The 15,706-nt window shown below is 31.2% G+C and overlaps 2 protein-coding genes and 1 long non-coding RNA gene across 3 annotated transcripts; 1 reads left to right on the top strand and 2 right to left on the bottom strand.

Annotated features, from left to right (window-relative positions):
- Positions 1 to 999: 999 nt before the first annotated feature.
- LOC114399566 lies at positions 1,000 to 2,637 on the bottom strand. The gene is made up of 2 exons (XR_003663765.1): positions 2,272 to 2,637; positions 1,000 to 1,380 (listed from the first exon to the last, which is right to left on the bottom strand). It is a non-coding gene; the product is annotated as an uncharacterized LOC114399566 (long non-coding RNA).
- Positions 2,638 to 3,757: 1,120 nt separating this feature from the next.
- On the top strand, positions 3,758 to 7,208 carry LOC114400654 (probable E3 ubiquitin-protein ligase LOG2). Its single transcript, XM_028363213.1, has 3 exons — positions 3,758 to 4,557; positions 6,003 to 6,516; positions 6,796 to 7,208. Exons 1-3 carry the CDS (start codon positions 4,082 to 4,084, stop codon positions 6,904 to 6,906), a joined length of 1,101 nt encoding a protein of 366 aa, XP_028219014.1. The 5' UTR covers positions 3,758 to 4,081; the 3' UTR covers positions 6,907 to 7,208.
- Positions 7,209 to 8,490: 1,282 nt separating this feature from the next.
- Positions 8,491 to 10,518, bottom strand: LOC114400469. Its single transcript, XM_028362928.1, has one exon. The coding sequence runs from the start codon at positions 10,133 to 10,135 to the stop codon at positions 8,732 to 8,734; it is 1,404 nt and encodes a 467-aa protein (XP_028218729.1). The 5' UTR covers positions 10,136 to 10,518; the 3' UTR covers positions 8,491 to 8,731.
- Positions 10,519 to 15,706: the final 5,188 nt, after the last annotated feature.

Raw genomic sequence — 15,706 nt, 5'->3', positions numbered from 1 at the left:
TATTACTCATAATTTAATGTTCTTTTGATATTCTTTTTTGTGTTATGTTCTTTCGATGTTTACATAGTCTTATAAGGGTATTAGGTGAAATATTTTTCAAACAATTAATAGATGTTAGTGGAAAGATAGAAAATTGAGAGGTATAAAAAAATGTCGATGGACTTCACAATTCACATATAACATTTCCATCATGAATTCCTATATCCTTGAAATTAGAATATCTCTGCAGCTAACTTGAGTTAAAAAAGTAAAAATTAAAAACATAATTATATCACGTCCATTTTTTATTGGAAAGTAGATCATGACGAAGGATTCGCTTGTTTAAGCTTAAAAAATACTTTTAAAAAAAGTGATTTTTTTTTAAGTGATTTCTATATGAATAGAATCTGTTTTGTGTTGGGTTAAAATCATAAAAAGCATTTTTTTAAATTAGAAGTAATTTTTAACTTGTTTGAATGTGATAATTGTAAAAATGTTTTTTTATTATAAAATTACATAAAAGACTTTATAAGTACAAGTAATATGTTTATTGGAAATTTATACAAAATGATTATTTTATTTTTTTGTATAATAAAAAAATAGAGTAAATTAAGGCACACGGGATGATTAAGAATGTTACGAATTGAATTGAATCCATTTGAAAAGAAAGTTTATTTGATTCAATCATTTTAATTTTGTTAATTTATCATTTAATTGATTTAGGATAAACTTTTAATCCAATCTGATCAATCTGAAGCGAGATTTGTATTAGATAGATTTTTTATTTTAATCTTATTTTTAACTTTTTTAGAAAATACAAAAGATAAGATATGTAATAAAAAATAATTTAAAATATCAATATTTTATTTATATAACTAATAATATAATATTTATGCACCTTAACCCAAATAATTAGTAAAAATATTTTTAATTAAATAATTTTTTTATAAATAAATATAAGTTATATCATAATAAAAATAAAAACAAGTGATATTATAAATTGATGAAAAAAATAAAACCTGAGTATCAAGGGAATCAAACACTTCAACGATCACTTCTCAAATTTTCTCCTCTTAATTATTTTTGCATCAAGATTGCAATTTCCTAACAAAATGGTCTGCTAAATCGGAAAAGAATTACAACTACCAATCCCCTCACATCACACACCACCTCAAAGAAAGAACAATGTTTATGTCGATGCAGTAATCTCAACCTCCATAACCTCTTCCACCATCTCTTTCTAATTAAACCCCGTGTGATGCCCTTGAGATGCAAACCATTCTCTCTTTCATTTCCTCATGTAGCTTCTCTGCAATTTCCTTATCCTAAGCCTTCAAGCAGAGAGATTGTATCAACTTTTGATACTCATCCACACTAGGGTGGACTCCAAAATTATTCAAGCTGTAATCAACATGTGCTTTGTAAAATAAGAGCAAATTAAGACAAAGCTATATGCATAGAAGTCAGTCTCAAAACAAAGGAAAACTAAGGGATTAAAAATGACAAAAAGAAGAGCTGGACTAAGTAGTTCATATGTCAATGACAGAATTTGTGTTTTAGCTTTAATATATGAATTGGAGTATTGGACAAAGAAAGCACACAAAACTGAAAATGGCATAGCCAAAATAATCTAAACTAGTCTTCTCTTTTGCTCGGACGTTTCATTGGAACCAACCAAAAATAACATAAGCAACAGATATCCCCCTCACCCCTTCTAAGTTCTAAGTAATAACTATGTATCTTAGTTATGTTAACATTGAGCATTAAATACCGTGTACACTAAGAATGTTCCGGTATAAATCATCAAAACAATTCAACCCCTTCACTATTGTCATCAAACTGATGCGCCCCACAAAAACCATAAAACAAAGCCCCTGCATTTTTCCGCATGCAATACCCTTATCAACCAAAACATCCCTTATAAAAAAAAATATTCATCAAATTAACACATCCCACGTAACGCAAACAGCATCAGCATTTTGCCACAATAAAAATCAATTGCAAACTTTGTTCTAACAAGTTCTACAACATATATATCCACTCTCGCTGGAACATGAATAAAATGACCAGTGGCGAAAACGGAAGCACCCATTTTACTACTTGGTTCACAGTGATACTTCTTGTATGCTACAAAACTCAAAATTCATAATAATAATAATAAATAGCAACAAAACTCAGATATTAAGAAGAGGAAGAAAAAAAACCCGAGTATTAAACATATTTGTAAGTTGTATAGAAAGGAGATGAGATTATTTTCTTACAAGAAAGTGTTTAGGAGATGTTATTACTTACGAGGATTATAGCCTTGATATTGTTAATAGCTAAAGGACATGTTGCTCTGCTTCACCCTGAGCTTCTTTGGATCTTGACTCTGCCTCTTTGTGTTCATTGATGAAGTCTTCTAGAGCATAACTAGGAAGCGAGATCCACATGCTTAGTTTGAAAATATCCCTCCGGCTGCCACCGCAACACGGAGACAGTGAACTCCGACAAAAGACAAGTCTAGGAAGGTCTAGACATCACCACAAACAAGATCACCGGGATTCTGTGACACTCTTCCTTCTTTGGTGACTTGTTTGTGGTGATGTCTAGGCCTCTTAGCCTTGAGAGAAAGGAAAGGAACTTGGGAACTTATCCACAGCAAATTATGTATGCAGGGATTTCTCGCTGCTATTTATACTAAACTGGAACTTGAATGGCCCATTTCTTATGGCATGATACGCTTCATGTCTATCCACGACCATGCCATGTGCATGTGTGGACTAACTCATGTAAAAGATTCAATATTTGACTAATGTCGTCGTTAATGTCGCCGTTAATGTCGCCGCTACTAATGGTCCCTTAACATTTTTTTTTTTTGAAAAGCTAAATGATTTTAACTTGTGTATAAAGATTTTTTTCACAAATGCATTTCATTTTTTCTTATTTTTAAGTGTTTATAGAAAAAAAAAAAAAGATTTCCAATCACAATCCTAGCCATTTTCCTTTCTCACCACCTTTATGTGGTTTGGTGATAAGAATATGATACAGTAAATTATCTTTTCTTGTTTTAAACTAGAAGTAGAAGTAGAATGTAGTGATACACGGATAAAGGTTGTTTCTGAATATTTTTATAAAATAATTATATATATATATATATATATTTCAAAATTTTATATTAAGAATTATTTATATTTTTTGTTTATTTGTTGTAATCATTGACGTATTAGTCATTGTCTTTTATTGTCTATAGTTGATTATGTATATCTAGTAGACTATTTTTAAAAGCTCATTGAGACTTAAGGCTGTTGCTATATCGAGTGTATTCATGAATTAATATAAGATTATTTTAGTTTAATTAATTATTTTGGATTTGAGAAGCGAATATATAGTTGCATTTGAGTAATTAATATCAAATTATTAAATACTTCTTTTATTTCAAAATTATTAAGATTTTTATTTTAAAACTATTGATATTTTGTAAATAGTAAGTTTTGTTAATTTTTTTTTTACTTATATCCTTGTTTAAAATAATTCCTTCTGATCTTAAAAAAAATGCTACACCTACAATTTATTGAAAAGGCACTTCAACAAACAACAATTACATCTATATCTTATACTAAATAAAACTATTTTAGATTAAATATACCAATAAGTGTATTTTTAATCTATTAAATGTTCTTGAATTTATGTATACTAACCTAAAACGTCAGTTTAATAAAAGATAGAATAAACTGAATGTGAGTTATCCTAAATTTTTTACAGGTAAATAATAATAATAATAATGAGAATAGCTTGGTTTCTCATCGTCATCAACGGTGCCATCTAATCTAACCCAACAACACAACCTCTCTGGCTCTCACTTTAGAATTTCTATTCTTTTCTTCCAAGCATTCAAGATTTGTTCCACCCAAGAGCGCAGCCTCTCACTTTAGAATTTCTATTCTTTTCTTCCAAATCTTAAATGCTTGGAGCATTCAACATTTGCTCCACGCATAACACCCTTTCGGCTCTTAACTTTTCGGTTCGGCCTTGGATTCATTCTCTTCCCTCTCTCTCAAAAAACACTGAAACCCATAATCGTTAAAATTAGGGCTTCGGTTTGGTATCTTCTCTCCTTTTCATGGGCAACATCTCAAGCAGCGGCGGCGTCGGCGGCGGCAATCCCCGTCGCCGACACAGCGGGGCTTCACGGCGGAGTCACCCTCCGCCACCTCCTCCGGTGACGCCGCAGCCTGAGATCGCCGCGAATCCATTCGTGTACCATGGTGCTGCTTCACCGTACCCGAACCCTCCCCTGCATTACCCTCAGTACCATTACCCCGGTTACTATCCTTCGGTGCCACCTCCCATGCCTCATCATCCTCATCATCACCATCATCAACATCATCATCCACACATGGACCCGGCGTGGATTCAGGGGCGTTACCCTTGTGGGCCCATGATGCCTAACCCTGCACCTTTCGTTGAGCATCAGAAAGCCGTTACCATAAAGAACGATGTCAATATCAGGAAAGAGACCCTTAGGCTCGAACCCGATGAACAAAATTCTGGCCACCTCCTCGTTTCGTTTTCCTTCGATGCCACCGTTTCTGGGAGGTATGCTTTCTTGTAATTTCGCTATTATACGTGTTGTGATTGTTTAATGTGTTTTTGTCGTGTAAATTGTGGAATTAAGGGGTTACTGGATTCAATTGGGGATCTTTGTTCTTTGTAATAAGTTATTATCTGTGTGGTTTATGTTGCACGAAGAGGTGAATCAATCTTTGTGTTTCTACTTTCTAGGGTTCAATTACCTTTGACAATATGGAGAATCAATTGGAACATAAAAAATCTCTTACTGATATTTATTGCCAGAGTGATGATATATCTTCATTTGATTATATATATATATATATATATATATTTTGAAGAAGCTAAACTGAATTTCATTAAGATCAAACTAAACATAAGGCATGCTTAGCTTGATAGAAGATCAATACAAAATGTAAATTACAAGTGGCATATTAAAACTCTTCATTTGATTATATTGCATATATAAACTATGTTTCTAGCCACTAGGATTGGGTTGGTGGTAAAAGGTTTGGGTTATTTTCACGAGGTTATATGCTCAAACCTCAATGCCAACGGTTATATCAGGAAGAATAAAAGAAGCTGTTTTTTTACTTCTCCTTTAAATGTATTCTTCAGAGTGGCTTTCTAATCCCGTCCTTTTTGCAGAGGTTGGGTGGGGTTTGGGGTTCATGAACTTGTTGTCTTTTGCAAGCTATGCTACCCTTTTAAGGATGGTTAAAAGAAGTTGAGAAATAATTGTATGTTCAGAAATATAGTTGCCATTTGCCAATAATGGTGGTCAGTTTGAAAGTCAAGGTTCTTTTTGTTCGGACATTAGCTTAACAATCATGTAGTTTCCTTCTATAACTTGAAGCTGTTATTGCTATCAAACAAGAGTCAGAGTTTTTGTTATTTGTGTTATTTTAATTTTGACTTTTGTTCAAGAAAAGAATGAAGCCATGTCAAAGGAGGAGGTGGTAATTCCCCAACAGTTTGAGTGTTTAGGTTTTTGTCCCTTTCTATCCTTATATTCAAATTGGAGTTCTAATTTTGATGTTTTGAAGATAGAATAAATGGTAGACGTGACCTATATTTTTAGGTATAAATTGAAACAGTGCCTATTTTTCTCTGTTAGTTGTCTGAGTAGTTGAGTCAGTAAGTGTTTCCTTATGCTTCTTAGTTTTTACCAATGTTGCATAAGAAACTGTTTTAATTTTAAACTTGTGAAAATGCCACTAAGTCACTATCAGTAATTGTAAGTACTTGGAGTCCTATATTTGGATTTGGAACATTGTAAGCAGCTTAATGGGTATACATTTAGCTAGATGTTTAAATTTTAATGCTTTTAAATGCTAATGTGCATTTGTGACTTGTGAGTGTGAGGGTTGTCATCGAATCCTGATGATGGTTATGAATGTGAACATTTTGTACTACAATTCTTCATTTACTTGTTCTAAAGGTTGTGTTGTTTCTTTTTATCTGTTTGACAGCATTGCCATATATTTCTTTGCAAAAGAAGGTGAAGGCTGCATCCTCACACCAATGAAGGAAAACCATCTTGCACCGGTGACTGTGCATTTCGAGCAAGGTCTTGGCCAGAAGTTTAGACAAGCAGCTGGAACTGGTATTGATTTTTCAGTGTTTGAGGAGTCTGAGTTATTGAAAGTGGGTGACATGAATGTCTACCCTCTAGCAGTAAAGGCAGATGCATCAGTGAAGGCAGATGCTCCCCCTGGTAATTATGACGAGTCAGATAGATCTCCAACCTCTGGTAACACAAACTCTCAGATTACGCAAGTGGTGTTTGAGAAGGAGAAAGGAGAGTTCCGGGTGAAAGTTGCTAAGCAGATCTTGTGGGTGAATGGAATGAGGTATGAGCTGCAGGAGATATATGGTATTGGAAATTCAACGGAGAGTGACTTGGATGAGAATGACCAAGGCAAAGATTGTGTCATTTGCTGGTCAGAGCCTCGAGATACAATTGTCCATCCCTGCCGGCATATGGTATTTGCAGCTTCCCTTTTTGAATGAATTTTTCTTTGATTAGTTGATAGAACGATGCTGATGTGATGGTAGTCATCAATATCATAATCAATCTTTTATCAAATATCTTTTTTCAAACCGTTTTCTATTTCTTCAGCTCGTAATTTATTAGTCTGTCACCTTTTGGTCTTAGGTTCTTTGCAAACTCGTGATCATTTAACCTAATTTAACTGTTAAAAACTTATTATTTGATACTTGAGTCCTTGATATACGTTGGCTGGATTCATTTTGTATTTGCAGTGTATGTGTAGTGGATGTGCAAAGGTTTTGAGGTTCCAGACGGATAGATGCCCAATTTGCAGGCAACCAATTGAGAGGCTTTTGGAGATAAAGGTTGGGTCTGAGGAGTGAGGAAGATACATTGAAGATACACTGTTAATTCCTCAAGCTTCATGTACAGCCCAGCTGTAATACTTTTACATTTCTCCGTGTCTTCTTTTCATGGTGTCACCTTACTTTTCTGTATTTTCCAATAATCAGAAAAACAAAAGAAAATGTAATTTATATATATAGGACTTGCGATTCAACATGAACGACAGGCTGGCATTGCACATAATTTGTATAAGACAATGCCTCCAATTAGCTTGTTTGTTTGTGCTTATAAATGGCTTCCATTCTATATGAATAATTAAATACATTTTCTCTTGGTATGATGGCATTTTCTTTTTTAACTTTAATAGAAGGGTTGGTATGTAAAATTTTGCCATGCTGTAATATGGAAAAAGTTTTGAACCCTATATAGTACGGATAAAGTGGGCGTGTTAGGCATACAACGGTTAAGGGAACTAAATGGGATCTTCTTTTTTGTGTGGGAGTGCTGATTCTGTGGTTCTGATATCTGTACGTGGAAATTATTCCTATTTTCTGTAACCAAACTGATGGTTTCCTAACAGGAACACCTATTTAATTTTAAGCCATTTTTAAATCATGGATTAGTCGCTTGCTGAAATTTAGTACCCAACCAAATAAAGGATTCCTCCTCATCAACTTCAAAGACATTTCTAATTTCACCAAAGTACAGAAAAAGCAAATGATTAACTTGCTAGTGTATCACAAATAATGTTTTAATTGTTGATAAGAAAATTAATAATTGATGTTTAATATATTTATAATTTGTTATGTATGTATATGTAATAATAGCTGTTGACTTTTTATTAACAATCTAGATTATTTATTTTTATTTTTGAAAGTGAGTTGTTTCAAACATCAAACTGAAATTGGCCATGGCAATGGCCACATGCTACTTTCTTTGTTTCTTTACCGCAGCGAAAATTTGGTTTGGCCAAGTTATTTATGGGAAAACGTTAATTATATACCATCGAAGAGTAGCATATTATTATATTATCGAAGAGTTTGAACTTAAATTTTATAATTACCTTCTATCATAAATTTATGACCGAATCTAATTTTATAATTGACCACCAAGTATCTATTCATAATAGTATAATACAGTGAATACACCGTACTGACGTAGTCGAGAGTTGATCCAATTGACCCATACTACTGTGTCTTTCAACGCTGCTTTCTGACCCGAGATCAATAATTAATATAGAAAGAAAACTGAACATTTGGTGAAGCATAAACCACACCGCCACATTGAGAATGAAGATTTTTCATAACAATTTTCTATGGGTGTCTGTAAATTATGAATGTCTAAACATCATCCCTCGTTTCATAAAATATAGCAATGCTTCAAATTTATAAGCAAAATACAGTGAATCAAAGAGTTGCTGATTTTATATTATTTTTAGTGGTATGGCAACGATGGATCAAGTATGGCAGAAATCCTTGATCCGATCTTAAAAAAATGATTCGTTCTTTATGAAATTTATTATAGCTTTGTGCTTTGTCTGCCAATTCCTACTCGCCATTATAACCCAAAACCAATCAAAAACAACAAAAAAGAAAAAGAAAAGTAGAAAAACGCAACACAACAAACCACGAATCATCACAGATTTTATTAGCAAACGAGAACGACAGTGGTTGTTTATTTTAGCATTAATCGCCCAACCATAAAGCACTCGGATGTTCATAGCATCCTACACACTTTCACAGACAACAAACACAAAACAGAGACATAGTTGGACTATAGTCCAAATACATAAAACACAAGAGAAACTTGTACATACACAGAGTTTCTCTAACACCATAATAATCATCAAAGGTTCAATGCAATTCAGTCTCCCCACCATTGATGCACATAGACACCATTGCTTCGGAGAGCCTTGTAAATATCCATGCAACTTTCCTTGCTGGTTACACTTTTCTCATCACCTCCCCTCCTCTCGGGACACTTGAGAAACAACTCATCAACAAAGCATATAGCTCCATTCTCAAATATGTCCGAGAGGAACTTGAGCTCAACACTTCCTGCGTTCATCTTGAGGACCACAAAATCAGCATATTGCACAGTTTCTTTGAACCACGCAGGGAAATCAAACTTCTCCTCCTCCCCAAGTAAAGGATCCATGTCATCATCATCATCACTACCAAGCTTAGCATTGACCTTATCAATACCAGCCAAGCCAGGGTGGTAAACAAAGGTAATACCAGGTCGCTTCACATAGGACAACATAATCGAAGTGTTGTAGTGAACAAAATAAACATTGAAATCCTTCTGATCAATGGGGTACGATGGTAGGAACCAACAATCACTAACATTGGCATCAAGAAGCTCCCCTACCCCAATGTCAATATACACCAACCTCTTCCTAGTGGAAACATCCACAAACTTAGGCAAATAGGGAATATTCCTCTTGTGAAACTCAATCGGTGGTTGTTGTTGTTTCTCACTCACGAGAGGCTCCATTAACTCTATAAGGGGTTTGGTGAAGGTGACACTGGGACAATCAGCGGGTAAACCATGTTGGTAAAACAAAGTAGCGTTTTCAACTCGTTTCTTGAAAACAACAAGGTTATGGTCGTTGACAGAACCAACATGCACAACATTGGAAGACCTTAATAACGAGGACACAGGTGTGGCTGCTCTTATCATGTCATTGGGGTGAGAACTTGTGGTGCCTACAAGGAAGACACCAACGCCACCTGGCTTAAGGACACGCTCAACCTCGAGAACCAGCAATGCCGGGACAGAAACCTTGTCTAGGTCTCTCGAGAACACGAAATCGAAGGAATTATCCTCGTACAGGACGTTCCTCTGCTCGAAACGGTGCGTTTGGACGGCGCTGACGCTGGAGAAAAAACCTAACTGTTTCATTGCCGTGACGGCCATTGAGGAGCCTTCTCCGACGCAGAGGCTTTTAGCTCCGGGGTGGAGTAACCGGCTACCGGTTAGCTCGGTGACCACAGTGAGGGTCAAATTGGCGTCTTTCTCGCAATTGGCGGAGACCCCGAACCGGGTTCGGAGTAAGGGGGAACCGGGGCGGAAGGTGACGCTCTGGAAGCCGGAGACGCAGTCGAAGTAGGTGGCGATGGGAGCGAGGGTTCCGAAATCGAAGAGGGATAGGGCGCGGTACAGAGAGACAAACGAGACAGCGCACGCGAGTAGGATTGTGCGAAGGAGCACGCGCCTGGCGATGGAGCTAGTAAGGATCTGGAATTTGAATGCCTTGGTGTCCATGTTGAACTAATCGAGTTAAGAGAAAGTGAGAGAAAGATGGATCTTTTGAAAGCCGAAAGGGGGAAGGGAGGGGAGTTAGCGAGTGCAAAACCTGGAGGAGGTATGGTTTCCACCCACGAGGACACCCATTGATTTTTGGAAGCTTAACCACACCCTCTTTGGAACCCTCTTCCTCTTCTGCGTCGGTTTGAACCGGCCCCCACCCATTTTTTCCACTTTAGATTACCTCATTACTTCATGTTTATGGATGCACTGTGCAATGAAGAAGAAGAAGAAGAAGAAGAAGAAGTGTGGAGTTGGGAGTGTAGTAGATCTAGTGAAGATATAAAAAGGACACAGCGATGCCGCAAATGCGAAGCCAGTGAAGTTGCGATCTGTGATGTGATTGTGAAGGCGCATCATCGTCATCTCCTTTACGTGTCAGCACATGGAAGTTTCACTTCTGTTTCAATCATACTCACTTTTCACTTTTCACTTTTTTATTTTAATTGCTTCCTATATTATTAATCAATTCTATGGCCAATAGCTACTCCTTGCAGTCAAAACTAGGAATCAAAATATTATTACTCGAGTTTAAATATCTGACCAAACTAGTTAATTTTTCTACTTCTAAAATAAGTACCAATTACAAATTCGATCATTCTTTCTAAAGACTGTAGAAGTAAGAAGAATGCATATCTTATTATTTTGGTAGAAAAGAAAATCATACAAGTCCTCAATAATTATGGAATTACAAATTATGACATTAAATTAATATAATTGGACAAAATCATTTTTCCATCTTATTACTTCTTTTTAGTTATTAGTATTTTAATTTGTGCAATCTACATTATAAATATTTATTTCATATTATAAAAATTTATAATATAAAATTATATTTTATACTTGTGATAAATAATTTATATTATGATATAAAATTATTTTTAATTATCAATATTTTTTATAAACAATATTAAAAATTAATTTAGAATCTAAAGATGAAAATAATAGACCGAAGAAACATTCTTAAAAATGTTATTGTTGAAAATTGAAAAAATAAATCCTAATCGTTAAAAATAAATCCCATAAACACTCTCATCCAATATAGTTATTCAAATTTTATATATTTTTAGTTTCAAATGTATTTTTAATATAATTACATTAAAGAAATTTTTTTATTATCTATAACGATCATATATATACTTAAATAAAATTGTCTCGCATAGAATATATTTATAGTCTTAAAAAATGTTTTTTTTATGTATTTAAAAAAAATGATGTTTTTTTTTTCTGAATGCTATTTCTATTACTGTGTTTGCTATGCTTGTCTTTTACATTGCCATGATTGATATTTAGATTCTTAAGAAGATAGCTGATGGAAATGTGGAATAAATAGTAGAGAAGATGTACAAAGTTATTCTGTAAAAAAAAATGCACAAAGTTAACGTTTTTTTTTTCGGGGTAGATACAAAGTTAACGTTTGAAAAATTATTATGTAATTTAAACTCTGTTGGAAGAGTTTATATATAGATTATTTAGACTTATCTTTTACTATGATAACTGTTTATGAGAGTAATTAAGAGAAATTAAAAAAGTATCTTAAAAATAGTCCATAAGATTTTATTGAGCTTATATTCATAAGCTGCCGAATATTAGTGTTTGTATTTGAAGAAAAAGACATTACACCTAACAAGCTAGTGTTTTTATGGGGACGAAATTTTTATTGAGGATTGAAATGATCTTGTTCCGTAGAACATGGATAAATGATGCGAAGGAAATTTGTACGAATTTATCTGAATATATTTTATTAGTAAATTAGTATTTTATCTATTTATTATATAGAATAAACATTTTTTATATAATTAAAATTTATAATAGCAGTAAAAAAATTATAATAAATAAATACTTTTAATCTATAAATTATACTTTAAATTTATAATAATAATTTAAAATTTAAATTATAATATAAAGTTGTTTCTAATTTTTTATAATTTATATTTAAAAATATCTAAATTTAATTTAAACATAAATACTAAAGATGATAATTAAGAAAATCAAACATACAGATAAAAACAAAAGAAAAGTAGACAAATATAATTAAGATAATTCTTTTTTCCTGGACACAGAGACATTTTTAAAAAAAAAAAATAATAGACATTTTTTTAATGATTACATCTACCATCTGAAATCAATTTTATTCAAGTCGAACAACACCATTATGTGTAACAATAATTTAGAAAGATAGTGTCTGATATACATGTTTTTAAATAATAAAAGAGAGAAAATATTGAGAGTCTCACTCTAAATTATATATTCTAAATTTATAATACGATAGCATATTACCCGGGCTTAAAAAATAGAAGTGATTAAAAATTTATTTTAAATCTAAATGTGTTGACCATTGAGAGATTGTAAATAAGAAAGGGTTTTGCTAATAAGTATTTCTTTTATAAGTAAACAAGCACTTTAAAAACGTTAGATAAGAAATTAAAAATATTTTTTTATTAAAATTATATGAAAATGTATTTAAAAAAACGTAAGAAAATGTATTTTTACACATGTCAACAAAAAATTCTCCTCTTTTATTTCCTTAAGTTTAGAATACTGATTAACATTCATCAAATTTGATATCCTAGTATACATTAAATTTAAGTTCACCAAGGAAAGTTGTTCTTCCATATAATTAAAGTAGCGGGGAAAAAGCTATCAATAGAAAAAGGGGGAAACAAATTCTACTTACTGTTACGGAAATAAAAGAACAAAGACAGTTATATGAATAATTAGGAAAAAAACAATAAATATTTTTTAATTATATCTGAATTATATAAAAACTGGTGTAAATTTTGTTATAAATATATTTGAGAAAAATAGAATGCCACTTGCTAATGCAGTAGTACTGTCCAGTTGTGGAGATGAGTTTACTGTAGACGCACAATGCACCGACACATTGAGCCAATGAGAGAGTGACAGTTATGATAAATGCTGAAACCAAAATGACAAGATTTATCCAGTTGCCAATTCCTAATTAAATCATCTTCATGGGAAAACTCCATTTCAGAATTTTAATTGTAATTTTATATTTAAACTGAATATCGAATTCTAAACTTAAGTATTAAATTATTGGTGCCAACAATTCTTTTTTTGCATGTTTTCTAGAAAATTGAAATATGTTTCTCATCTAATTTTAGCTCATCCTTGATTTTATGGTTTAAATACATTTTCCTAAAATATATTATTTTTGTTTTTAGTTTTTCTAAATATTTTTTTTTTATTTTTGTACTTTTCAAATATTTAGTTTTTAGTCCTTTTTATTACGAAATGTTTTCATGACTTTAATAAGTAGTAGTATTGTTATATGACAAATTTACGTTTAAAATTTTAAATATTACAAGAATCACGTTAAAAAATTATAAGAAATATTATGTAAAAAAAATATCAGAATAATTAATAAAATTAGTATATTTATAAAGAAAAAATATATTTAAACTTAATTTTATCTCATAATTTTAGAATTGATTTAAATATATTTCTATTTAAATATAATTTTACTTTCATATGTTAAAAATGATGTATTGTCATTTTTTTAAAAAAATAATAATAGAAGTGAAGAGTTGGTATATTATTTTATATTAATGTTAAATAGAAATGAAAGATAATAATTTTTATAAAATATGTTAAACAAAATTTAATAAAGAAAAAATTATTTTTAAAATTATATAACATATATAATAATTATGTAAGTTTAATAAATTTAAATTATAATAATAAATTAAAAAAATAAAAAATCATGAAACCAAATTAAATTAAATCAAAAAGATTGGTTTGTTTTGGTTTGAATTTAATATTATATTTAAATCAAATTAAATTGAAACATATTTATTTTATATTTGATTTAAATAATTTATTTTAAAAAAAATAAGTCAAACCATATTATAAACACCCAATTGCCGTGTACCGAATCTGGTCTGGCACGCAATAAAGGTAATAGAATGAGCAATGCCAGGTTCCAAACGGATAAATTTTTTATTTCTATGTATAATTAATTAATTATTGTATGAATATAATACTAATACTGGTTCCGTCAAAAAATAAATATTACTAATACTTGTTTTAGAGGGAGCGATCATAGTAGTATCCTTATAAAAACAAGTTTTCTATTTGTGTCCCTTCACGAGTGCTTCAAGGTTAGGATTCTAATTGGTCTTTGGACAATGATGGATCGATGCTTGAGGACCATTGTTCTCACAAAATTTTAATTTTTATTTAAATATATTTTAAAAAATATATATTTGCCCCATATAAAAGAAATTGGAATTGTTCCCATAGTTTTTTTTAAAAAAAAAATGAATGAAAATAATTATAAGAGAGAACAAATTGATATTAATTTTATCATCCTAGTTTTTTTAACTTTTTTATTGTATTGACACTAAGAAAACTATACAATATATTTAAAATATAAAAATGTGTAGAAAGTTATTATAATTTGTAAAAGGTTTAAATATTTTTTTCCAATAATTTAACATTTTTTTGTTGTTGTAATTTTTTGTTGTAGTCATTAGAAAATGCTTCAAACCTTTGTAAAAATATGAGTATCTTAAATTTCTTTTGTGATGATATATTTTGAAAAAAGTTATAATATTTTTCTTTTATGAAAATATTATAAATTAAATTTTTTCTCATTGAAAATTTTTCATAAATTTATTATTGTTTTTAAGTATAAAATAAATCATGTTAAGAGAAAAATATTTATTTTATTAATTTCATATTATATATATATATATATATATATATATATATAAAGAATTATACACCATTAATACATAAATATTAAATTCACTCATATATATATATATATATATGAGTTTGGTACCATACTCTCACCTCTTTTGGAGCATCCTAGCACTCTACATCATAAATTTTGGACAAGAAAATCCATTCAATTCTTCTATTTTAGTTAGATTATTATAGTAATTTAACGTTTAATCTTTAAAAGAAAAATAAAAATAAAACATATTTATTTCTCATCCAATCTTATCCAATCATCCCTTAATTTTCTGGGCTTTTGCTCAGTTACACACGCACATAGTATGTGTCCTCCTCTTCCTCTTTTCCTCATCTTCTTACTCATTACCCACACACATAGCATTATAGGCGTCTCCTCTTCCTCTTCTTCTTTCTCTTCCCTGGCTGATAAAACTTGAAAATTTGCAAATATTTACTGGGCTAAAAATTGAAAAGTTTTGGTGTGACTTAATAAAACTTCGATAATTTTTGTCTAAAAACTTGTTTTGAAAACGATGTAATTAAACTTCTCACTTTATTAGTATTAATAAACGATTGCAGAATATACTGTTTTTTATTTTTTGTTTACTTGCTACTCATGCAGATTTGTTTCCTCGTGTAAGCAAGTTAAAAGTGATAGTACAAACTCAAATACTCTGTATTATACATTTTTTTTTAATTTGACATTTCAATTGTCCCCCTATGTAAAGCTGAAAAAGGAAGTCATGTAACATATATCTAGAACTAAAGAATTTTCGGCTAATGAACTTTTAATATCACAACTTCATAGAGACACAGTTTCTTAAGCTT

The sequence above is a fragment of the Glycine soja genome, chromosome 19 (assembly GCF_004193775.1).
Source record: "Glycine soja cultivar W05 chromosome 19, ASM419377v2, whole genome shotgun sequence".
Taxonomy (NCBI): domain Eukaryota; kingdom Viridiplantae; phylum Streptophyta; class Magnoliopsida; order Fabales; family Fabaceae; genus Glycine; species Glycine soja.
This window is presented reverse-complemented; position numbering and strand designations above follow the sequence as displayed.

Excerpts from the sequence above, each read along its gene's own strand:
- LOC114400469 (XM_028362928.1), bottom strand. The coding sequence starts at position 10,135 with ATGGACACCAAGGCATTCAAATTCCAGATCCTTACTAGCTCCATCGCC.
- LOC114400654 (XM_028363213.1), top strand. The coding sequence starts at position 4,082 with ATGGGCAACATCTCAAGCAGCGGCGGCGTCGGCGGCGGCAATCCCCGT. Across the intron at positions 4,558-6,002 it reads GATGCCACCGTTTCTGGGAG|CATTGCCATATATTTCTTTG; the intron begins GTATGCTTTCTT and ends TCTGTTTGACAG. Across the intron at positions 6,517-6,795 it reads TCCATCCCTGCCGGCATATG|TGTATGTGTAGTGGATGTGC; the intron begins GTATTTGCAGCT and ends TTGTATTTGCAG.